The sequence below is a fragment of the Phocoena sinus genome, chromosome 1 (genome assembly GCF_008692025.1).
Source record: "Phocoena sinus isolate mPhoSin1 chromosome 1, mPhoSin1.pri, whole genome shotgun sequence".
Lineage (NCBI taxonomy): Eukaryota > Metazoa > Chordata > Mammalia > Artiodactyla > Phocoenidae > Phocoena > Phocoena sinus.
This window is the reverse complement of record NC_045763.1, coordinates 116,726,651-116,753,120: the sequence shown is the minus strand read 5'-3', so window position 1 is coordinate 116,753,120 and position 26,470 is coordinate 116,726,651. Positions and strand designations below refer to the sequence as shown.

The 26,470-nt window shown below is 36.7% G+C and overlaps 1 protein-coding gene across 1 annotated transcript in view; it reads right to left on the bottom strand.

The window, feature by feature from the left end:
• Positions 1–13,799: 13,799 nt before the first annotated feature.
• The window catches only part of LOC116757096 (olfactory receptor 10J1-like), a 39,664-nt gene continuing 26,993 nt past the window's right edge, over positions 13,800–26,470 (bottom strand). Inside the window, 2 exon segments of the mRNA XM_032638447.1 lie at positions 13,800–14,558; positions 14,560–14,744. Coding sequence (XP_032494338.1) covers positions 13,800–14,558; positions 14,560–14,744 — 944 coding nt within the window.

Below are 26,470 nucleotides of genomic sequence, written 5' to 3'. Positions count from 1 at the left end.
GGGTGCTTGTGTGTATTTGAGAAAAAAAAGAACATTCCATCCCCTCCTCTAGACACTGCTGTCAGAAGTTGCCATGGTTATTTTACTGCCTCTCCCGGGAAATTATCATAAATCTATGATGCCTAAAATGTGAATGGCACTCCCTTAGATGTGGCACTGTCACGTACTGCACAACCTGCAGAATCCTACGCTGTGATTCTGACTGTACAGGTGAAAAAGGGGCCTAGAAACAAGTAAGTGCCAGTTTCTTTCCCAGAGTCTTTATTTAGTCCTGGATTGTCTGAAAGGCTGAAGTCACTGACTGCTATTATCCACTAGAATACCTCTAGTTTCTCTAAGTCAAGTCTGGTCAAGAGAATGTTTTAAACTTACAAATTCTGGAGTTATTACAAAGGTGAGACCCAACACGGGGATCCTAGACAGAACTAGCCTCTCTGGGTCCTGTAAACCAGAACCATCCCCAAATCTAGCAAGAGCTAGTGGTACAAATTTACATGCATTGAGTTAAATGCCATGGTTGCTCACCCTGCCAGCATCCTAGGATATCTTCCTAACCAGAACTCACACATACAGGGGCTATGATGTTAAATTCCCAGTTCTGAGCCTGGTGGGTCTTGTTCTGCTATCAAAGAAGAAAACATGCATGCTTTAAGTATTTACTGTATAACAAGCGCTATGTTAGAAATTATAGGGCTTCCCTGGTGGCAGATGGTTAAGAATCCCCCTGTCAATGCAGGGGACATGGGTTCGAGCCCCGGTCTGGGAAGATGCCACATGCTGTAGAGCACCTAAGCCCATGTGCCACAACTACTGAGCCTGCACTCTAGAGCTCGCACACCACAACTACTGAAACCCACGTGCCTAGGGCCCATGCTCCTCAGCAAGAGAAGCCAACACAATGAGAAGCCCATGCACCGCAACAAAGTGTGTCCCCACTCACCACAGCTAAAGAAAGCAATGAAGACCCAACCCAGCCAAAAATAAAAATAATAACACGTATATATGGAATCTAAAAAAAAAAAAAAAAAAAAGTCTGTGAAGAACCTAGGGCCAGGACAGGAATAAAGACGCAGATGTAGAGAATGGACTTGAGGACACGGGGAGAGGGGAAGGGAAAGCTGGGATGAAGTGAGAGAGTGGCATGGACATATATACACTACCAAATGTAAAATAGATAGCTAGAGGGAAGCAGCCACATAGCACAGGGAGATCAGCTCGGTGCTTTGTGACCTCCTAGAGGGGTGGGATAGGGAGGGTGGGAGGGAGACGCAAGAGGGAGGGGATATGGGGATATATGTGTACCTATAGCTGATTCACTTTGTTATAAAGCAGAAACTAATACAACACTGTAAAGCAATTATACTCCAATAAAGATGTTAAAAAATGATTAAAAAAAAGAAATTATAGAGTCAGTACCTAACTATACTTGTATTCTTTAAAACCTAATATATCAATTCTTTATTTCACTCATTTATTCAAGTGATATTTACTGAGGGCTTCATTACCGGTTCATGTTGATATGATGAAGCTTGTTCTTAGAAGGCTGGCATCATTCCAAACTTTTTGATCAAGTAACCCTTTATTTTTTTTCTTTTTCTTTTAAAAATTTTATTGGATTATAGTTGCTTTACAATGTTGTATTAGTTTCTGCTGTACAGCAAAGTGAATCAGCTATACGTATACATATATCCCCTCTTTTTTGGATTTCCTCCCCATTTAGGTCACCACAGAACACTGAGTTCCCTGTGCTATACAGTAGGTTTTCATTAGTTATCTACTTCATACATAGTAGTATATATATATCAATCCCAATCTCCCAGTTAATCCCACCATCCCTTCTCCCCTTAGCCAAGGAACGCTTTAAACTCTTAAAAATTATTGAAGACCCTAACAGCTTTTGTTTATATGATTTTACTGTAGTAACAATTAAAACTAAAAAAAATTATAAGTATTTTTTATTCATTTAAAGATAACAACAATAAACCTATTGGATGCAAACATAAATAACATGTTATGAAAAACAAGTATAACCAAAACAAAAAAAAATTTAGAAGAATGGCACTGATTTACATTTTTGCAAATCTTTTTAGCATCTGGCTTTAATAGAAGATATCTGGATTCTTGTGTGTGCTTCTGTTTATAACCTGATGCCATATCACATATTATGTAGCCTCTGGAAAACTCCTCTCACAGGAGAGAATGAGTGAAAAGCATAATTAATGTCAGTATTATCATGAAAACAGTTTGAACCTGACAGACCGTCTGAAAGGAATCCCCTGACCACTCTTTGAGGATGTCTGAGCTAGTGTATAAGACCTTGTCTGTCTGTTGTGAGCTATATTTGCTAATGTTTCCCCTCCCTGCACTGACTACACTGACTTTAGAATTTAAAAGGGAACTAGAAGTAGGAGTGGGGAAGCATCACTTCTTAGAAGTAGTGAGTAAAGGAACCAATGAGAGGTCACAGGTCTCTCTCATCTTTGGGCACTTCTATGGTCCATTGGAAGGGGCATCAGAAAATGCCTGAGTGGGTGAGGGGAGGAAATGAGATGTAGAGTTGGGGTCAGGAGGTTCTAAATGGGTCTCATTACCCATTAGTGTTTGGTGTATGGGTAAGAGATGGGCTTTACAAAATGTGTTTTCCTGTTGATTTTCTCTTATTCCTGGATCCCAACCAGCAAATTGGAGCATCGGTTTCTGAGAATCAAGTGAGACCCTTTTACCTCTCTCCCTCCCTCCCTCCTTTCCTCCTTTTTTCCTCCCTCCCTCCCTCCCTTCCTCCCTCCCTCCCTCCGTTGTTGGCTCTAAGCACACTGGAGTTCAGAGCCAAGAAGTACAGTTAAAAAAAATCTAAAGAAAAAGAGCTTCATCACTGCCTATATCTAAGTGGCATCTATTAGTCATATTCCTTTCTTCTTTATCATATGCCAAATTAGTATATGTGTACACAGCTGTTTTCTATTCTTAAGTATGGATCAATTTTGGCTATTTTTGTGCCAATTTTATGCTGTTTTAATTAATATAGATTTATGATTTATCTTGATATCTGCTAGATCAAGAAATCCATTGTAATTTTTTCTAAAAGTCTTGTCTATTTTAGCATATTACTAAACATAAGCCTTATGAAAGCAGTGATATTGTTTATCATTTTGATTGCTGCACCCCAGCAGCTTTAATAAAAGTGACACAGTGTAAGCACTCAATAAATATTTATTAAATAAAGGAATGAACTAATTATAGAATTAGTTTTTCAGTGTACATGCAGCATCTTACTGGGGTTGTTCATAGGATGGCACTGAATTTGTAGATTGACTTGGGAAGAATGGACATCTTTGCATCCTTAAATCTTCCCACCAATGGATATGGCTCCATGTATGCAGTTCTTTCTTTAGGTCCTTCAGTAAAGTGACATAATATTCTCCAGGAGGCTCTTGTCAATTTTTGCTGTGTTTTTATAAGGTGCTCAGGTGTTTTGTTATTGCTGTAAATGGATATTTTTATATAACAGCTCTACTGAGCTATAACTCATAGAACATAAAGTTCACCTTTTGAAAGTGCACAATTTAGTGGTCTTTGTTAAATTTGGAGTTGTGCAACTATCACCACTGTCTAATTTCAGAACATTTTCATCACGCTAAAAGATACCCTGCATTAGCAACCACTCTCCATTTCTTCCCTTTCCTCAACCACTTACAAACACTAATCTACTTTCTGTCTCTATGGATTTGCTCATTCTGAACATTTTATATAAATGGAATCACACAATATGTTATCTTTTGTGATTAGCTTTTTTTGCTTAGCATAATGTCTTCAAGGTTCATCCATATTGTAGCATATATCAATATTTCATTCATTTTTATGGCTAAATAATATTCTAATATATTGATAAACTCTATTTGTTTATCTATTAACCAGTTGGCTGAAATTTGGGTTGATTCCACATTGTAGGTGTTATGAATATAATGTTGTTATGGATGTTAATCTACAAGTTTTTGTGTGGACGTGTGTTTTTATTTCTTTTAGATATATACCTAGGAATGAATTGTTGCTGGATTCCATTTTGCTGAGGATTTTTGCATCTATATTCATAAGGAATACTGGTCTATAGTTTTTTTTTTTTCTTGTTATGTCATTGTCTGGTTTTGATATTAAGATAATACTAGTCTCATAGAATGAGTTGAAAAGTATTTCCTCCTCTTCTGTTTCTTGGAAGAATTTGTAAAGTATTGGTATTAATTTTTAATGTTTCATTGACTTTACCAGGGAGACCGTCTGGTCCTGGGCTATTCTTTATGGGAGGTTTGTTCTTGTTATAGGTCTATTTAGATTTTCTATTCCTTAAGTGGATTTTGAGAACTTGTGTCTTTCTTGGAATTTTCCATTTTATATAGGCTGTCTAATTTGTTGGCATACAATTGTTCATATAATTCTTTTATCTTTTAAAATTTCTGGAAGGTCACTGGTAATATCTTCTCTTTAATTTCTGATTTTGGCAATTTGCGTCCCCTCTCTTTTTCTCTTGGTCAGCTTAGCGTAAAGGTTTGTCAACTTTGTTGATTGTTTTAAAGAACCAACTTCTGTTTTTTTTAATTATTATATTTTTTCTATTATCTAATATCATTTATTTTCCCCCAATCTTTTTTTTTTCCTTTTGTGTGCTTTAGATTTAGTTTGCTCTTCTTTTTCTAGGTTTTTAAGGTGAAATCTTAGGTTAATGACTTGGGAACTTCTTTTTTAATATACACATTTACATTTATAAATTTCTCTCTACACACTGCTTTTTCTGTATTCCATAAATATTGGGATGTGTTTTCATTTTCATTCATCTTAAAGTACTTTCTAATTTTCTTTATGGTTTCTTCTTTGACACATCAGTTATTATTTAGGAGTGTGTTAGTAGCCACATATTAATGAATTTTCCAAATTTCCTTTTTTTAAAAAAAATTTAATTTTGGCTGCATTGGGTCTTTGTTGCTGCACGTGGGCTTTCTCTAGTTGCGGTGAGCAGGGGCTAGTATTGTGGTGCACGGGCTTCTCATTGCAGTGGCTTCTCTTGTTGTGGAGCACGGGGCTCTAGGCATGCAGGCTTCAGTAGCTGTGGCGCCAGGGCTCAGTAGTTGTGGCTCACAGGCTCTAGGTGCGCGGGCTTCAGTAGTTGTGGTGCACGGGCTTAGTCGCTCTGCGACATGTGGGATCTTCCCGGACCAGGGCTCGAACCTGTGTCCCCTGCATTGGCAGGTGGATTCTTAACTACTGCGACACCAGGGAAGTTCCAAATTTCCTTTTATAAGTGATTCCTAATTAGTTTCATTGCATTCAGGAAATATACTTTGTTTGAAATCAATCCTTTTAAATTTACTGAGGCTTACTTAAGGGTCTAACATATGTTCTGTCCTGAAGAATGTCCCTTGTTGAGAAGAATGTGTATTTTGATAGGGTGGAATGTTCCTTGGATGTCTGGTCTAGTTGGTTCATAGTGTTGTTCAAGTCTTCTGTTTCCATGTTGATCTTATGCCTAGTTGTTTTATCCATTATTGAAGATGGAGTATTAAGGTCTCCAACTATTATTATTGAATAGTCTATTTCTTCCTTCAGTCTGTCAGTTTTTGCTCCATGTACTTTGGGGCTTTGTTGTTAGCAACACGTACAATTTATAATTATTATGCTTTCCTGATGGATTTAACTTTTATCACTATATAGTGTACTTCTTTTCTCTTGTAACAACTTTGGTCTTACAGTCAAGTTAGCAGTCAAGTTAGTCTGATATTAATGTATCCATTCCATTTTTTATTACTGTTTTCATGGCATATCTTATTTCATCTTTTTACTTTTAATGTAATTTGTCTTTGAATGTCTTTGAATCTATAGTCTGTCTCTTGTGAACACCATATAGTGGGATCATATATTTTTAATTCACTCTGACAATCTCTCCGTCTTGATTGTATTATTTAACTTATTTCTGTTTAATGTTGCTGGCCAGGTAGGACCTACATCTCCCATTTTACTATTGGTTTTCTTTCTTTCTTTTTTTTTTAAGTACTTGAGTTTTTTATCTGAAATTCAATTTTTTTAAAAAAAATTCTTTATTTATTTTGGCTGCACTGAGTCTTTGTTGCAGTGCGTGGGCTCCTCATTGTGGTGTGTGGGCTTCTCTAGTTGTGGCATGCAGGCTTTTCTAATTGCGGTATGCAGGCTCTAGAGCATGCAGGCTCAGTAGTTGTGGCACATGGACTTAACTGCAGTATGTGGGATCTTAGTTCCCTGACCAGGGATTGAACCCTGGGCTGCCTGCCTTGGGAACACAGAGTCTTAACCAGTGGACCACCAGGGAAGTCCCTTACTGTTGGTTTTCTTTCTGTCATTCTTTATTTTTTTTTCCTTTTGTCAACCTATTACTGCCTTCTTTCTGTTAAGTAGATATTTTCTTTTGTAACATTTTAATGCCCTTGATTTTTCTTCTCTAGATTTTTTTGAGTTATTTTCTTAGTGGCTGCCCTGAGGAAGATTACAATTAATTTTTACTTTAAAAAATTCTAGTTCTTATTAATACCAACTTAATTTGCAAAGCACACAAGGACTTTGCTCCAATATAGCTTCATTCCCTCACCTCTCTTGTGCTATTATTGTTATATATATGTGTAATATCTTTATACAATTTTATACAAGTCCATCAACATAATTTTGTTTTGATTGCTTTATGGTTGTATTTTAAGTCAGATAGGAGAAGAGTGCAAACAAAATAGATCTATATTGTGTTTTATACTTACCTATGTGTATACATTTTTGTCTTTTTCCTGGCTTTAGTTGGAATGCTCAAATGTTTTGTCATGATATATGCTGTTTGGTGCAGACTTCTGATAGATGCTCATAGGTAAAGGAAATTTCTTTTTAGTCTTAGTTTGGTAAGAATGTTTATGATTAACTGAATGTTGGATTTATATCTAAGGTTTTATGTTTTTCATCTTTTGACATAGTCATATGAATTTTATCCTTTAACTTTTATTATTCTGATAGATTCTTTTAATGTTGAATCTTCTTAATATTCTTAGTCTAAACTCAACTTGGACATGCTGGGTTTTTTTAAACTATGGATTCCTTTTGTTAAAATTTTATTTAGAATATTTGCTCCTATCTGTAGGTGACATTGGTGCTTAATTTTGTATTTTGACTGCCTATTTCTGGTTTGATATAAGGTTTTTGAAGCTGGTGTTCTCATGATTTGAGTTGGGGAGATTGCCCTCTTCTTATAAGACCTGAAAGAATGTGCATATTTTCTCTTAAATGTCTGGTCTCATGTCTTTCTCTTGAATAGGGGTAGAAAGTGTATTTTGATTAAATTTTAATTTTTCTTGATTATTGGTCTATTCATTTTTCTAATTATTCTCAGGCCACTATTAATTTATATTTTTATTAAAACTGTGTATTTAATCTACATTTTTAAATGTATTGATCTAAAGATTTTCCTGCTATTATCTTACAGTTTTAACAATTTTACTTGTATCCCTAGTTATGTAAATATCCTTATTTTATTTGTGGTTTTATGTAGATAGTACTTTTCTCATTTGCTCTTGATCATATGTACCAAAATTTTTTATTTTCAAGACTTAATTTTTATTTTTATTATTTTTTATTAAGGTATAGTTGATTTACAATATTATATTAGTATCAGGTGTTCAATGTAGTAATTCAATATGTGAGTCACTATATTGATTTATCTTCAGTATTCATATATTGTCCCCTTTTTCACTCCTATTTGTCTTTTTGTTCTGCTATTCAAGACATTTCATCAAATTTCTCTTGCCACTCTCATACTTAATTTTTTATTTCAGCTACTGTATTTTTAATTTGTAAAATATCTTTCTGCTTCTGAGAACGTGCCTTTTATATAACACTGCTTTTATTTCTCTGATAAAGGATTTTGTTGTATCCTTCTGAAAATGTTAAATAAGTATTTTTTGAAAGATTTTAATCTACTCCCTGCACTGTATCTGATTCTTCCATATTCTTTTGTTATCTGTTTATTAGGTTGATGTCTCTTTCATGTTAGTGGTTTTCCTCAAATGCTTGGTGATCCTTTCAGTGCATTATAACTATGATTGACATACTAATAAGCTGTTTAGAAACTCTGTGTACATGTGTGTGGTGAGGTGGGATATATTGGATGGTGGGCTTTATTTACTAGGGTGATAATGGTGGGTAATGTGATAAAGCTGGCTTTATTAGGGTAAGCTTACTTTTTCAACATAGGACATTGAGCTGTCCATATCTAAGTCTTTGTTCTTGACATGCTGAATTTCTCAGGGGGAAATCCTTCAGTTTCTTGGTGGGGAGCTATAAGCTTTCCATTGAGCAAGAGAAGTGAGTTTAATTTTCTTATAATAAATTACTTTATAAAAATATTATAGCTTTTTAGCTCAACACTTCTAGTATCTAGTTGCTTCCTCCTGTATTTATGGGGTTTTTCCCCTAGTTTTTGTTATGGCTAGACTCTGTGTCACTGCCATGCCTCTTTCTCCATGCCTTTTCCAGACAAGAATTGCTCTTGTTTGGAAACCACCAACACTGTTCTGTTACTGCCTACATGGGAGCAATAGCTGATGGGGAGGGCTCCTTCTTCTGGGCTAATACCTCCTATTGCTTTCTCCTGGCATTTATCATTATTCTTACTTTCCACCATCGCTGGTATGAAGCAACTCTTGTGTTGCTCCCAAGTTTTGTGACTGGACTTTTGTTTTTATTCCCATATACTTCTAAGATACCTTATCAATCTGATTACATTTGTTGGGAGTCTATATCATGCCTCATAGTTGCTCAACATGACTCATATTTTCTAGTCCACTAAATAGTCCATTTTTTAAAGCAGTGGCTATATAATCCTAATTTTAAAATCTTTTCTTTCCCTTCTTGGGTTTGGTGCAGGGGTGGGGTTGGGGAGTGTGGAGAGGAGAAATGTTGTATGTACTTATTGGGCCATAGTGAACATCCAAAATCAAACGTTCCACTTTCTTCTTTATAATTTTCTGAAACTTTTTTCAAAGAATTAGTATTGCTTTTGTGATCAGGAAAATGCCAATTCACATACTGCTATTTTAGAATAAAAGGAGACAAAAGAAAAAATAGGGGGCCTCCTTCTCAGATACTTACCTACCATTTCAGCCAGCTTGGCGTGTCACTCATGCATACAACACTGCATATGGCATCCATATCTCCCCATGTTTTCCCTAAGTTTAGTGGATCACACCAGGAATACCTCAAAGTTCTGCTTTGCTTTTGGTATTTGGTCAAAACCTGCTGTTGGGTTGCTACTTTGGTTTTCAGTTTCTGCAAAGTTGATGGCTCAAAATCTTGTATGTCATTTTTTTGGCATCTCAATTTGTAGGTGAACAATGATCATTTAATAGTATGGGTTATTGTCTCTAATCAGTCTAACAACATCAGTATTCTGAATAAAGCAAGTCATTTTTATTTTTTTAAATGTTCAAATATGCATTTTCAAACGCAGTTAATCATTTTATCTGTGACTTAGACTGTGACTTAGACTGAAATATCTTTATATGCTTTTCATGATAAAATTCTATCAAGCAATTGAAGTATACATTTCATTTATTATTACAATAGTAAAATGCAAGAATAATTGATAATATTGTGAAAGTTGTTAATTTTCTGGACAAATTTAAGAGTTTTAAATAGTCAAATAGGAAAATAATATTTCATATAAATATTGAAATAGTTTGTTGCTTATTAGTTTTAGAAAGAACACTATATCCTTATAAAGTCAATAGATATTTATAAAATTTAAATTGTACAAAGCAGAATAATGGAAATTAGATATCAGAATTCTAATCTTTGTAAAATCGTCTGGTGTTTTGTATTTATAATATTAAATAAAACAACTTTTCAGCACTGTGTTTTTAGCTTCTTAATTCCACTTAAGCCATGAATCTTATATTTTATACATGAGTTACAGCACAATTTCAGTTTTGCCACCCAAATCATGTATGACAGTATCCAGTATAAATTATTTTTAATCCGTATCTAATAAAGAATATGAAGAAAAGAAAATGTTAGAGAAAAATGAGATATTACCTTCAAGATATTTTGATTTTCTACCAATCTCAGTTCCTCATTGAAAAATGAGCATCTATCTGGTTTACCAAATGTGTGTTTTAGTGACTGCTAGAACAATCTAGCAGCTACAGTGAACACTAAATGTCCTTCCTCTGAAATGTTTAAATATGATTACCAAATGTTTAATAATAAAATTCCAATGTTATTAAATTATGAAATAAGATTTTAATTTTATTTCAGTTTCCCAGAGACAGTCTGATGATATTGGGCTGAGGCATTGACTTCCGTTGAATATTTTAACTCTCAGTTATTGAGTATTTGGTCAAAATATGTCTTAGATGCACCTCTCTTCACTAATATTACTTAAATAAAATGAAATAGAACAGAATTGACTAGAATGAAAAACATCTAAATGCATTGCATATAGTAAGGGTAAGTACTGTTTTGTCAATGGTTTTTCTTGTTTGTATATGTATGTGTATGTGTATATATACACAGACATACAGAAAATGTATGCATGCATACTGGGTTATGTTACAGTATGCATTGCTTATTGAGGGCCATGGAGCATGGTAAAGAGTTTGAAATCTACTAAACTAGAAGGAGGGAAAGTGTTTGATGTAGAGCAGGACAAGCATTAACTGCTGAAGTTGCTAACAAAAGATAGTAATGCAAAGTTTGGAAGTGTTGTTTTTTTGTTGTTGTTGTTTTTTATAAGCAACTACAAATACATGACAAGATTTAAGGATGGATACAACAGCAATTAGAACTTAAGTACAAGTGGGAGGGAGGAAGGAGTCAAAAATTAGTGAAATAATATAAAATAGCCAGGAAAAATTGGAGAGGTAAGAATACAGGGATCATGTTAGCTAATAATAATAAGGATAATGATACATTATATTTCTTAACACCTCCTGTGGTTATCACAACAATTTATGCTCTGTTAATTCTACTATATTTGATTCTTACAATAGCCTAATGGGAAAGGCAGAGCCAGCATTGGTAACCCCATATCGTAGATAAGGAAAGATTCCATTACTTCCTTAGGAATACACAGTTGGGAAGGAATAAAGGTGTGTCTTAAATTCAAGTCTTCTTATGATTTTGTGTTCTTCCCAACAAAAGAGGCCAGTTGAGAAATGAAGGGTGGAACCAATATGTCTGGGGAAACTAAGTAAAACAATCACTTTCTGTGCTCATGAGATCACTGAAGCTCTGTATCAGGCTAAATGACTGGGATGTGTCTGGAGGATTAATCATCCAGAAGCGGAACTCCCCTCATCATTCTCCAGGGTGTCTAAAGAAAGAGACTCGACCTTGCACCAGGAATAGAAATAAAAGTGATAGCAGGCAGACAAAAACGGAGAATCAGAAATCTCTGTGGCAGTACCCTCCTCAGATGGATGAGGTTGAACCCTCTGGGTTTCGATGATATAATTAGAAGTTTACAGAGATTATAGCGCTTTTCTTACTCTAATAAAAATAAAGAATATTTGCCCCTGTTTTGTCATTTACAAAGGATTTTCACACCGCTTGTCTCGTGTTTGTCGTGAGAAACTGACGTTTTGTAAGTGAGGAAACAGTGGTTTAGAGAAGTTAACTAATCATTCAAGTATATGTGGTGAATAAGAAGCAGAGCCAGGACTCAAAATGCAGTCTTTTTCTTACAGTGCCTATGTTATATCCACTTTACTCTGCTGGCTTCCAAAAACTGCTACCTAACATTTTCAGTAGCTAACTTTGCCAATATAGATTATTATTAATAAAGTTGAATGAACAGGGCAGCATTTTTGAGGCTACAGTCTAAAATTTAAAAAGTCTTTTTATTTACTGAGTAAAAGTGACCATTGGCAAACCTGGGGTACCTTTATTTTGGGGTTCTGTTGGATTCCACCACAAATTTTAAAAAATACTCAAATTTATGAAAGACTGAACCATAATGGGCTATTTATGAAATTACAGTATTTGGACATAACCCTAACTTTTGAAATTAACAGGAAGGAGAACACAGCCTGTGAAAAACAGGTCACCTGGTACAAGTAAGACATTAAACTGTCCACTTAGTGAAGTCTTCATCTGGTTACAACATCACTCACTGCCCGTTTCAGACTTTGAGCCATAAAGACATCATGGGAAATGCTCACTATAGTAATATAATGCATGTATGAGTTTAGAGGTAGGAGAGTGAGGGAGTGATTTCTTCTTCATTAGAAAGTTCATAAAAGAGAGATGCTTTAGTTTGGTGTTTTAAAAGGAGAACACCCTGTTTGAGTGGGCAGTGAGGCTGGCAGTAAGGGATTTCCATTAAGTAGCAATAAGCTGTAGAAAAGCATGAGAATATGAAATGGGAAATGGGAAGCCACAAGTCACCAGGTGTTCTGTGTGGGACTGGATAACAGGCTGGGGGAGGGGTGCTGGAAGTGGAGGTGACTAGTGAAAGATGGCATATTAATTCAGGTCCTAGGGGGTTTGAAATGATAGTGTTGATGGTTTGAGTCTTTTTCTTTTGTTGAGTCACTAAGTTATCATATGGCTATTTCCTTACCCATCCAAATCTTCCCAATCCTCTCACCTGACTAATCCTTTTTATAGATTCTCTCTTGTATTCCCATCCACTAGACACTTCTTTTCATTCTCCAAGCATCTCCAAAGGCAATACTAATTTTTTTTTAACTGGGTGAACCATTCACATATATTATCACCAATAACCTTTGTACATTCTCATAATATAAATGCCAATATGATTACTTGGTGCTACCTCTTTCTTTAATTAAATTGCCAAGGAATTTTAATCACTTTCCAAAAATGTTTCTATTACATGGTCCTGAAAACTTAAGTTCCAGGTTGGCCATATGGGAGAATGCAGACTTATATGGAAAAGATCCAAACTTCAAGGACTGATGAATTGTGTAGATGCTTATTATCTCTGATAGCCATTTATTTTTAATAAATTTATTTATTTACTTTATTTTTGGCTGCACTGGGTCTTCGTTGCTGCACGCAGGCTTTTCTCTGGTCGCGGCGAGCAGGGGCTACTCTTTGTTGAGGTGCGCAGGCTTCTCATCACGGTGGCTTCTCTTGCTGCAGAGCATGGGCTCTAGGCGCGTGGGCTTCAGTAGTTGTGGCACATGGGCTTAGTTGCTCCGCAGCATTTGGGATCTTCCCAGACCAGGACTCGAACTCATGTCCCCTGCATTGGCAGGTGGATTCTTAACCACTGCGCCACCAGGGAAGCCCCGATAGCTATTTATTTATGATGTCTAAGATGCAAGGAACTTGAATTGTCCATAAAAGAATGACTTCAATTGGGTGTTAAGCCTTTGTAACTTTAAATGGATAAAAGTGAATCCCATGTCCAAAAAGAGTGTTATAGAATATATTTAAAAGTTTAGTCCTGCCTTGGAGTAGCCTCCCCTCATTAATTCGTTCTACTATCTTGATCTTATTCTGTCCCAGCTGTGCAGACAACCCATCTACTTCCTCAAATCAAGTTCTTTCTCCTATATTTATTGCTCAATACCATCTATGCTCTCTTGTCAGATGCAGGCTTGCTTGTGCTTTGGAGAACCTTCTCCCTATCTCCAGGGGCTGGGTTTGTAGTCCTTTTTTCTCTTCTACCCAACCACTGCTTAGTAGGCCGCAGAATTTTCACTGTAGGTGCTGTGGGCACTGCTTTACTTTTTCTTCTCTGTAGAATCTTCTAAGACCTTCTGTGAAACAGGCCCATCTTCTCAGGAAAGCTTCCTGCCAGTGGCCCGGAGCAGAGCATCCTTGACCTCTTTGTTCCTCAGAGCGTACACCACAGGGTTCAGTAGAGGGGTGATGTTGGTGTAGGTCACTGAGATCAGCTGACCCTGATCCTTGGTGTTCTCTGACTTGGGCTTGGGGTAGACAATGGAGGCACAGCCATAGTGGACCATGACCACAGTGAAGTGGGAAGCACATGTGGCAAAGGCCTTCTTCTGGCCCTTAGCAGAGGCAATTTTAAGGGTGGTGGAGATGATGAGGATGTAGGAAATGAAAACCAATCCCATGGGAACCAGGATCACCAGGATACTGATGATTAAAGTCAGGATCTCATTGACAGTCATGTCAGTGCAGGAGAGCTTCATCACAGGTCAGATGTCACAGATGAAGTGGGCCAACTTTGTAGCACAGAAAGATAACCTGAATACAGATGTAACCTGTGTCATGGCTACAACCAGCCCAATGCTGCAGGCCTCCCACACCAGCTGGATGCATGCCCTCTTGTTCACAATGACAGAGTACCTCAAGGGGTTGCAAATGGCCACATAGCAGTCGTGCCCCATTGCTGTGAGCAGGAAGCAGTTGTTGATGGCCAAAATGATGAAGAACATCTGAGTGGCACAACCTGCCAAAGAAATGGGCTGACTCAGGCCTGTGAGGTTACAGAGCATCTTGGGTATAATGATGAGTGTGTACATGGTTTCTGAAGCTGACAGCATGCTGAGGAAGAAGTACATGGGGGATGTGGAGGTGATGATCAAGGCTAATGATGGTCATAATGATGATACTGCCTGCCAAAGTTAACATGTACAGTGCAAGGAACATAATAAAGAGAGTGAGCTGGTGCTCATGGAAGCTGAAGAAACCCTGGAAAGTAAACTCACTCACCAAAGTGTGATTCTCTTTCTTCATTAAATCATATATGGCATCTAAGAAAGTAAAAAATTATATAAGGAACCTAGATGGTTGATTTCTGTCAAGAGCAGGCCGGGCAGATTCTTTTGGTTCATCTACTTCAGGTCTCTGATTATTTATATTCATACCCATGCTCATTTCTTTTGGGAATAAGCAGTGGAGTAATGTTCTTTGCTCACCAAGGAAAAAAATACATGGTTTTTAGAGTCAGGTGGTATAAACTCATATTTTAGTTCTATCATGGGCTAAGTTACTTCGGGCAAGGAATTTACATCTCTAAGACCAGTTTCCTCACGTTTATATGGATGCAATTATGATAACATCATAGATTTGTTGGTAGAAACATTTTTAAACTGTTAAGTATCAACTTATATTAGAATTCAAACAATTATTGAATCCATTCAAGTTCAGTGGTGTAATGTCGTGCAGAGCTCCAGGCTCTGTAGCTACCTACTAATTCCCAAGCTTCTAGGGTTTAAGGTAGAGCTCTTGTCACTATGGTTTACACACTGTGTTCTCATTTCAGTCTTTCAACTCTGATGGTACTACTCCTCTCAACTTCTGTGCTACAGTCCTCTTCCCTAGACACTACTCATTTTTCAAAGCTACACAAAGCCCATAACCTCTGTAAAATCCTTTTCTATTCTCTCTCTCTCACCCTGCTCCCTCCCTCCCCCCCAGCCCCAAACATGTGTCCTTGCATGCAGGTAGCATACAACTGTATACTAGCTCTTTTGTGTTGAAAGCACCATAGTGCATTTGTGATTACAAAATATGTTCACATACATTATTTAACTTCATCACCATCCAATGGAACAGGAAGGGTGAGGATTATTGTTTCTCTTCAGAAGCAGAGACTGAGGATCAGCTCCGTTTAGGTAACTGCCCGTGGACACACAGGTGTCAAAGGATGAAAATCAAGACTTGAACTCATGTCTTCTGATCCTGTGCCCATTGTTCCTCCCATTACACAGAACTGCATCATAGAACTGTCCCCATCATGGCTGTATTATATAGTCTTTGAGAGTAAGGACCAAGTATTTCAACTCTTTATAACCCTATGACAACTGCAATGTAGGGCACAATGTCTGCTGATGGAATCGTTGCAGGTAACTGGTCCATCAAACAAATTGCCTGTTAGAAAGCAGAGTGCTGGGGCACCACAGCGAGCTCTTCTTCAAAGAAGAGGAGTTTTCAATGTTTTTTAACCTCTGTCTCCTTTCCCTCTGTCTATGCCTGTGACAGCAACAAACAATTAAAGAACTGGGCTGAATTTTAACATTGGAATTATAACTCTAGAAGAAAGCTAACACTATGAACATCTAATTGGAAAATATACTGGTAGTGTAACTTTTCTAGTAGCTTTTACCCTATTACTAAACAACATATAATTATGTGACAGGTTAGCTATAAAAATAAATTTAATAATAGAATACATGGAGTTGCCTAAAAAGTGCATTTTGCTGGAAGTAAAGCAAATTAGCCACATCGAAAAATGACTCACTATTGGGTAAATTTCAAAGGCAAACTTCTTTAGTGCTTTTAAGATTAATCTATTTTTCAGAAATATAACATTTTAAATAAAGGAAATCTACAAAATGGTATTTATAAGAGATTGCTGCACAGTTACACTTCAACCCCTCCGAGCATGATATGAAAAGAAATGGTATGAGGTTGAAAGAAAAATTTTATGTTAGACGTCAGGGACCATTTCTTAACAGGGAAAATTGTTTGGCTTGATGTGCGTACCATGATAAGTAACTGTAAATGTATACTATGAGGCTTTATAAACAGTGTCTCTGTGGATTATGATTTGTGTGAAGACAAGAATATAGACAAGGAAACATAGCTGCTAAGTAGCAGAGCCACATTCTTTATTACCATATTAGTCAAGATAGTCTAATTCTGGAAGTCATTATTCCTTAGGATTAGCAGAGGATCTTTGAAAGTGGTAAATTAAGGCTAAAGAAGAACAAAAATTCATATACACCTGGACCCTTTCCAGCTTAATATAATTTGACCCTTTAACAACAATAAAACCCATACGTGTATTTTATTCTGTATGTGGCTACCTCTGTAAATGATTGAAGTCTTTTCCCAAATCTCACTTGCTTTTCTTCCTGCAAAACTGTGGCTCAACAGAAAAATGGAGGTAGCGATCAGAAATGTGGCCCATTGGTCACAAGTATTCACAAATCAAGGTCATGAAACAAAGGCACCTGAATGTGATCCTTCTGCCTGCTTTAGGGCCAGTCTAGGGCTGAAGGTAAAAGGAAAGTTACAGGGGGCTCCTCAGATACTAGATATTCTCTCCAGCTGGGGGAAGAGCTTTTGACACCCAAGAAAGGCTCTCTGGGGATCACCTCTCAAGGTTTCTGGATGACATTCCCTGAGCACCCTCGAGAGTCACCCTGGGGCTAGAAGTAAGCAGACGGCCAGTGCCCAGGGACCTTGTTATATAGAGGGCACATTTACCAGATTATATGGGTTTGTGCTTTGGGACTCTCATGGCACTTTGCACTGCAAGTAGAAACAGCAGTGGCTTATTTGTCAGGTTTTGTTTTTTAAATAAATATTCTATTTTTATATAGTTGGGCCTTGGAAAACCATGGTTACAAAGCCCAAGTGGGCTCTAGCTATGAGCCTCTGTCTTGGATTCCAGGAAACTATGCAGCTCTCCCTGTAGTCAAGAACCCTGCTCAATATCTTTTTTTCTTCTTCTTCTTCTTCTTTTCTGGAACTAAAACAGTCAATCTGGTTATTGTTTCTGTCTTATTGTGGGATTCAGAAATGGTAGACCAAAAGCTCAATAGACAGTAGAGACCTCTCCAGAAGGCCAGGAGACCACTGTCTGTGTCTAAAGAAACCTGACCCAGGATTTCATACCCCAGGCCTGTCCAAGAAAATAGTTAAATGCACAGGGCTTCACAAGCCCAGTCTGGGGTTACCTCCACACTGGTTTCCCAGCCCCAAGTCCAGGCATTTTTTTCTCCCCCTAGGAGCATCTTATTCTCACTATTTTCCTCTTTTATATTGGTAAAAGACAAACTGAGGCATATTAAAAATTTTAAGCTTTTTTTTTTTTTTTTAACAAAAATCAATGCAAATTGGGCAGTGCCAAACCAGAAGTTGTTAGGGGTGTCCCAGGGCCAGGAACTCAGAGAGACTTCTATAAAGAAAAAGGAGAGGCAAAGTAAGGAGAGTAATGACTGGCTGTAGCTTAAAGCCTGGTTGGCTTTTTGTGATTGGTTGTCCCGAGGCTTTGATTTTATAACCTGGAGGCATTTCCAGCCTTAGATTTTAGTTTATTTACATAGGCTGCCATGGCATTGGAGGCCCCTCAGTTTGATGGCCTCCTTGTTTAGTTAATTTAACAACATGTACCTTATCTATCTCATGGCCAGATCCTGACAATTCTCCAAGTTAATTTTTCCACACATGGCAAAAAAATGAAGTGCCTGCATTCATACCTTGATAAACTTAAAAAATGCCCCTTGTACTTGGTTTTGGTTTGTTTTTTGGTTGAGTGGCGGGGGGGGGGGGGTTGTTTTTGTTGTTTTTTTGGGGTTTTTTTGTATTCCTGCTTCTCCTTCTCTACTGAATTTGTGGTAGCTTTTAAATTTAGAAAACTATAGAAATAAAGGTTTATAGCAAACATGAAGAAGTTTATAATATTTGCTCTTATCCATATCAGTTTCAGAGACATAAGAGGAAATGCTAGCCAAATCAGGGTTTCTTAGAAAACTCAAAATTTTTCATTAAATTATCATTAATGAAGTTAACGTCTCAACTTCTTTTCCTGGCTGTTTGCAGCTGAGTAGTATCTTCATAGCCATTATAGCCTTCAGTGTTTTGTGGTCAAAGTGTGATTGGATAGTCTTCCATTTTGGGACCACCCCTGTGATTAAACTTTTTTTTTCCTCTGCTCTAGTGAGAGAAGAGCCAATTTGTCACTCTAGATATCATTGCAAACACAAATCAGCATTGAGGCATGAAGAGGCTCCCTGCCCCCAGCAGGAAGAAGGTAGAAAGCCTCTTTCATAGAAGACAATCAAGACAGCTCTAGCAACACACAATCAGGGTAGGAAGAACTTTGTACTGTTACAATCTGAGCTCTCTGTGAAAAATTAGGAGACCATGCTGTTAGAGGATACACTAGTGACCTTATTTTTCCTGAGGAGGTATCTTTTTGTTTTAAGAGCTGAAAAGGAAATCTAGCAGAATCCTAGGTTTATGAATAATCAGGAGAGGAAGGACAGTGGTTAGGGTTCTGTTAGGAGGTTGATGGCCAAACAACCTGACTCCTGGCTAGCAGGTCTCTCTGGGTATGGCTGTGAGAACAACTGAAGGGCTGAGCTAAGGGAAGTGCTGTATTCCTGGGCACTGTGTCCCTGGGTGCCTTAACCTCAGCCTAGCATTGTGTGGGTAGGCTTGTCCACATGCATGACTGTAGTTGCCCACATCCATGCTTGCTTGTACTGAAACTTGGATGTTCCAGTTAGCGGCATAACAAACTACTTGAACTTAGTGTCATAAAGCAACAGCAGTCCTTCATCATCCATCTCTGGGAGACTGGTCTCAATGAGGCTCTTCTCACATCGGGTCTCCCATGTAGCTGTGGTCAGGAGTTAGTGGGAGTTTGCTCACTCACGTCGTCAGTCAATGCTGGCTGTTGACTGAAATACCTGCACCTAGCCTCTCCAAGTAGCCTGGGCTTCCTCACAGCCTGTGCTGTGGATTCCAGGAGCAAGCACCCCAAGACAAAGAGCCCGACAGAAGCTGTATGATCCTTTATGTCCTGGTCTCAAAAGTCAGGATGTCACAGCATGACTTTCACACCACCATAATTGTCCAGTCAGTCACAGAGACATGCCGTCTCAAGGGGAGGCATACAGACTTTGCTTTGTAATGGGGGTGCAGCACACTTATAGGAGAGCATACAGAATGGGAGATAACTGCGTTCAGTTTTTGAAAATGCAGTCTATTTGCTATAGTGAATTAGCAAATGTCCAGGATCTTCTCTTGAACAGGTTAGGCTCGTTGTCCTCAAAGGGAAACAGGAAACAAAATAAAAATTAGACTAAGCAAACTCCAGGCTTTCCCTACTTAGGTGTTTCTCTAAACCTGACAACTTTTTTTTTTTTTTAGTTCTGAGGAATATTAAGTATTTTTTTACATTTATTGTGCACTTTATTTCTATTATTATTACATTGTAATATATAATGAAATAATTATACAACTCACCATAATGCATAAACAGTGGGAGCTCTGAGCTTGTTTTCATTTGCCACTCACTGATCAGGTTTTTTTTTTTTAATTGGGGTATGGTTGTTTTACAATGTTGTTGGTTTCTACTGTACCCTAAAGTGGAGTTCCTTGTGTACAGCAGGTTCTCATTAGTTATCTATTTTATACATATTAGTGTATATATGTCAATCCCAATCTTCCAATTCATCCTACTCCCCCTCTTTGCCCCCTTGGTGTCCACATGTTTGTTCTCTACATCTGTATCTCTATTTCTGCCTTGCAAACCAGTTCATCTGTACCATTTTTCTAGCTTCCACGTATATGCGTTAATATTTGTTTTTCTCTTTCTGACTTACTTCACTCTTTATGACAGTCTCTAGGTCCATCCATGTCCTACAGATGACCCAATTTTGTTCCTTCCTGACCACTCTTTTTGAAATGCTTAAGTTCCAGGGATTCTTGGAAAAATGAAGGGGAAATGTGAACAACTCCTCCCCCACCACCACCACCAAAAAAAAAGAAGAATCTAGATCTTCTGCTAATCTAACATTAGACACTTGAGATGACATTAATGAGTTATAAAGTAAAATAGGTATATATTTAGTGCATTACATGATAACTGGAAAGGCAAACCAAAGTTCTAAACATTTTCAAAATTAACAAAACTCTGCCTTGGCTGACAAGAAGATTTTGAAGCTACTGGTTGCGATTTGCCTATGGGCTTTTGTATATGTTATGTTTGGTGTGTGTTATGATCTTTCTTTATTTAAAAAATATTTATCATATTTAATATAACATATACTTACAAAACACTATGTTTAAAATATGTTGAGATGCATAACAATAAAATAAACATTTGGAATCCCATCACTTGACTTAAGAACTACTCGACTCAAGAATCACTTAGCTAATTCTCTCATTTTTCCCACTTCCTTATCCCTTTGCACTGCACCCCCCATTCTCACCCTTACCCCCAACAGTTACTACTATCCTGATTTTTATGTTTATTTTCATCTTACTTATTTTATACCTTTATTATATGTGTATGTGTGTTTATTTATTTATTTATTTTTGTGGTATGCGGACCTCTCACTGTTGTGGCCTCTCCCGTTGTGGAGCACAGGCTCCGGACGTGCAGGCTCAGCGGCCATGGCTCACGGGCCCAGCCGCTCTGCGGCATGTGGGATCTTCCTGGACTGGGGCACGAACCCGTGTTCCCTGCATCTGCAGGCGGACTCTCAACCACTGTGCCACCAGGGAAGTCCTGTATGTGTGTTTAAACAATACATTTTTTAGTTCTATTCTTGAGCTTTATAAAAATGATATACTATATACAGTTTTTTGAGACTTGTTTTTTAAAAAATTCAGTGTTCCTTTTCAAGATCCAGAATGGAGCTATAGTTTATTAATTTAACTGCCTTACACTATTCCATCATGTGAATATACCGCAATGTTCTTTGTCCATTGTCCTGGTGTGGGAGAAGGGGGTTGTTTCCAGATTTTTGTTATTATAAATTGTAATGTTTCAAATATTTTACTGCATACTTTCTTGATTAAATGTGCACAAGTTCCTCTAAGGTTTATATCCTTTCAATAAATTACTAGCTCATGGAAGATAAAAAGTTTCAACTTTACAAGATAATACTAAATCAAATTTTGTAGTGGTTGTACCAATTTACACTGTGACAGGTGAAGAATAAGAGAAGTTCCAGTTGATCTACATCCTTTCCTCCTTGTTATTAGACTTGCTAATTTCTGTCAAGCTAGTAGGTGTGACATGGTTGTGGTTTTAATTTACATTTTCCTGAATAACAAGAGGTTGAACATCTTTTCAAAGTTTATTGGCTATGACTGCTTTGTCTTCTGCAAAATACTTTTCATGTCTTTATCCACGTTTCCATTGGGTTGTTTGTGTTTTTTTTATTCAACTGTAGCAGGTTTATATGTACTCTGGACACCAAACTCTTGTCCTTAATATGTTATGCAAATATTTTCTACCACGTTGTGGCTTGTCTTTTCACTTCTTTATGGTGCTTTTTATTGAACAAAAATTATTTTAATGGAGTCAAATTTATCATTCTGGTCTTTTTTGTTAGCAGTTTTGCATCTTCCTTGGAAAAAGAAATTTCGACCTCAGTGTCAGAATAGTCACTTTTATTTTCTTCTAAGCCTATTAATATACTTTTCATATTTAAATCCATCTGGATTTGATTTTTGTGTATGAGGTAAGATAGATGTCCAAATTCATTTTTCTTTTTTCAACTGGATATCCAGTTCTATCAGCTGTTTGAAGAGTCCTTCCTTTCCCCACTGGTCTACAATTTTATCTCTGTCATACATTATAAATCTTTATAAGCATTGGTCAGTTTAGCCACTCCATTCTGCTCCATTGGTCAGTTTTATTCCATGTACCCAGATTACACTGTCTTAACAACTATAACTTTATAATAAATCTTAGTTATCAGGGAGATCAACCCCTCTTATCTTCTTTTATTTTTATGTAGCTGGATCTTTACCTTTCCATACAAATTTTAGATCAGGTTTTTGGAATTGCATTAAACTAAAAAATCATTAGGGATGAACTGATATAGGCTCTCTCTCTATTTGTTTAAATGTTTTAATTTTTGTTGTCAGTCCTCAAGATCACTATCCAGCTAGGTGATCCTCCTAGAAGGATTCACAGGGTACAGAATAACTGTTACAGTCATGGTTATAGTTTATTACAGCAAAAGGGTACAAATTAAAATTGACAAAGGGAAAAAAGGTCCATGGGGGCAAAGTCTAGGAGAAACCAAGCATAAACTTCCAAGTGTCCTCCCCCAGGGGAGTCACATGGACATGAGTAATTTTCTCAGCAACAATGCAAAGTGACCATAGGTGCAAAGTGTTGTTGACCAGGGAAGCTCACCTGAGCCTTGCTGTCAGGCTTTTTATTGGGAGTCAGTCATGTTAGGCATGTAATAACCTGCCTTACTGACCTCAGGTACTCAGACTCCAGCCCTTCAGAACAACAACAGGTGTTCACCATAAATCACACTTTTAGCATAAATGATCTGATCAAACAAATATCTGTGGTTCAAGGCCTCTGACATATCAAAACACTTATCAAGCAGAATTAATTCAAGAGTTCAGAGCTCGTCTCCCATGAGCTGGCCGAGGTCCAGTCCTAAACACAAGCCTTTCTTGGGAATGTGCAGGGTTGCAGCCCAGGACTTCTGACTTAACCCTTTCCTGCACAAATATCTATAAAGAAATTATAATATTTTTTTCACTTTTCTGAAACTTTTTAAATATACAATTTCAGACTTATAGAAAAGTTGCAGGAGTACTACAAAAACTCCTAAATGTCTTTGTCCAGGTACCCCAATTATTCACATTTTGTCCCACTTACTTTATCATTCTCTTCTTTCATCTATAATCTATCTATATCTATCTATCTATCTAACTTTTTTCAGAATCACTTGAGAGTAAGTTGAAGCCATTGTGTCACTTTACTCCTAAATATTTTAGTGTGTATTCCCTAGGAAGAAGCTCATTCTCTTACATAATCACAGTATAATTATTAAAAATCAGTATATATGTATATATATATACAGAGAGAGCCACATACACATATATATTAATATCAAATACAACAATACTATTACCTAATCCACAAATCATATTTAAATTACCCTATTATCTCATAATGTCCTTTATAGCTAAATTTTTTTTGTAGTTTAGTATCCAATCCAAGATTACCCTTTACATATTTGTTTTCCTGTTTCTCTAGTGCCTTTTTATCTGAAACAGTACCTTACTTTTCTTTGTCATTCTCTACCTTGATACTTCTGAAAAGTACAGGCCAGATATTTTATGGAACGTCTCTCAGTTTGAATTTATCTGAAGAGTTCATCATTTTCCCCTTGCACTTAACTTTGATTCTGTTTCACTTCTTTCCCTTCTTTGTACTTACTTTGATTTAATATCCTTCATGACTAGATTTAAATTTTGAATTTTTAGTAAGAATATCATGAAAGTGATGTATCATTCTCAGTGCATCATACCAAGAACCACGTGATGTCAATTTGTCCTAATATTAGTGATGTTAACTTGTTTAAGGTGGTGTCCACTAGGTTTCTCCACTGTAAACTTATTATTTTCCCTTTTTATATACATAATTTGTAGAGTGATATATTTAGATTTATATCCTGTTTCTCATCAAACTTTCACACTCTACTTTTAGGATCCATTGATGATTTCCTAACTCCATCATTTCTCCTATAGACTGATATTCTGTAAGAAAGAGGTACTATTTAGATACTAGTAGACTTAGATAATATAGGTACTATGAGATAATGTTAATTACTTTTAATATTATTTATGTTGATGTTCAAATCATCACAGAATTGGCAAGTGGAAACTGCATTAGTCTGGCTCCTTTGTTCTTTTGACATGTCTCTATTATTCTTTGGGCAGTTTTATTTTTAATTGAGGTATAATCGATACATAACTATATTACTTTCAGGTGTACAGTATAATAATTTGATATTTGTGTATGTTATGAAATGTTAAATAAAATTTAAAAATTTAAGTTAAAATTAACTTAATAATAAGTTTAGTTAAAATCCATCACCATACCTAGTTATAAATTCTTTTTTTCTTGTGATGAGAACTTTTAAGATTTAATCTCTTCATAACTTTCAAATATGCAATACAGTATTAGTAATTATAGTCACCATGCTGTACATTACATCCCCATGGCTGACTTATTTTATAACTGGAAGTTTATACCTTTTGACCCCATTCACCCATTTTGACCCCATTCACTGGCAACCACCAGTCTCTTCTTTGAGCACTTCTCTAACCTCAAGATAGAGACGTTCCAGGCTCATCTTGTACTTTCCCTGTACTATTCCCAGAATCAGCCATTTCTCTGAGAAGCTATGGTATCTTTTAGTGGAGAATTGTATTTAGAAACCAAGATCTGGGTGCTAGGTGTACTTATTGCCACTGCTGTATATTTAATTTTAGACTCTAAAGCTAGAAAATGGGGGGGGGGGTGTATTAATATTTATATCTTAACAACCATGATTTTATAATGATACCTCCAATTCTAAATTAATATCTCAGACTGTGTTCTAGTGTTCCCCCTTTCTCACTTCTTTTCCCAATGATAATAAACCTATTATTCTCAGTATATTTGCATATTTGTTCAAGTCTAAAATACACAGAATATTTTTTTTAAAAATTACTAATCCTTGCCATATCTAAAACCAAACCTGACTACTACAAGCAACTCTATGCCACTAAAATGGACAACCTGGAAGAATTGGACAAATTCTTAGAAAGGTATAAACTTCCAAGACTGAACCAGGAAGAAATAGAAAATATGAACAGACCAATCACAAGTAATGAAACTGAAACTGTGATTAAAAATCTTCCAACAAACAAAAGTACAGGACCAGATGGCTTCACAGGTGAATTCTATCAAACATTTAGAGAAGAGCTAATACCCATCCTTCTCGAACTTTTCCAAAAAATTGCAGAGGAAGGAACACTCCCAAACTCATTCTATGAGGCCACCATCACCCGGATGCCAAAACCAGACAAAGATACTACAAAAAAAGAAAATTATAGACCAATATCACTGATGAATATAGATGCAAAAATCCTCAACAAAATACTAGGAAACAGAATCCAACAACACATTAAAAGGATCATACACCATGATCAAGTGGGATTTATCCCAGGGATGCAAGGATTCTTCAATACATGCAAACCAATCAATGTGATATACCATATTAACAAATTGAAGGATAAAAACCATATGATCATCTCAGTAGATGCAGAAAAAACTTTTGACAAAATTCAACACCCATTTATGATAAAAACTCTCCAGAAAGTAGGCATAGAGAGAACCTACCTCAACATAGTAAAGGCCATATAAGACAAACCCACAGCAAACATCATTCTCAATGGTGAAAAACTGAAAGCATTTCCTCTAGGATCAGGAACAAGACAAGGTTGCACACTCTACCACTATTACTCAACATAGTTTTGGAAGTCCTAGCCACAACAATCAGAGAAGGAAAAGAAGTAAAGCTGTCACTGTTTGCTGATGACATGATACTATACATAGAGAATCCTACAGATGCCACCGGAAAACTACTAGAGCTAATCAATGAATTTGGTAAAGCTGCAGGATACAAAATTAATGCACAGAAATATCTTGCATTCCTATACACTAATGGTGAAAAATCTGAAAGAGAAATTAAGGAAACACTCCCATTTACCATTGCAACAAAAAGAATAACAAACCTAGGAATAAACCTACCTAGGAAGACAAAAGACCTGTATGCAGAAAACTATAAGACACTGATGAAAGAAATTAAAGATGATACCAACAAATGGAGAGATATACCATGTTCTTGGATTGGAAGAATCGATATTGTGAAAATGACTATACTACCCAAAGCAATCTACAGATTCAATGCAATCCATATCAGATTAC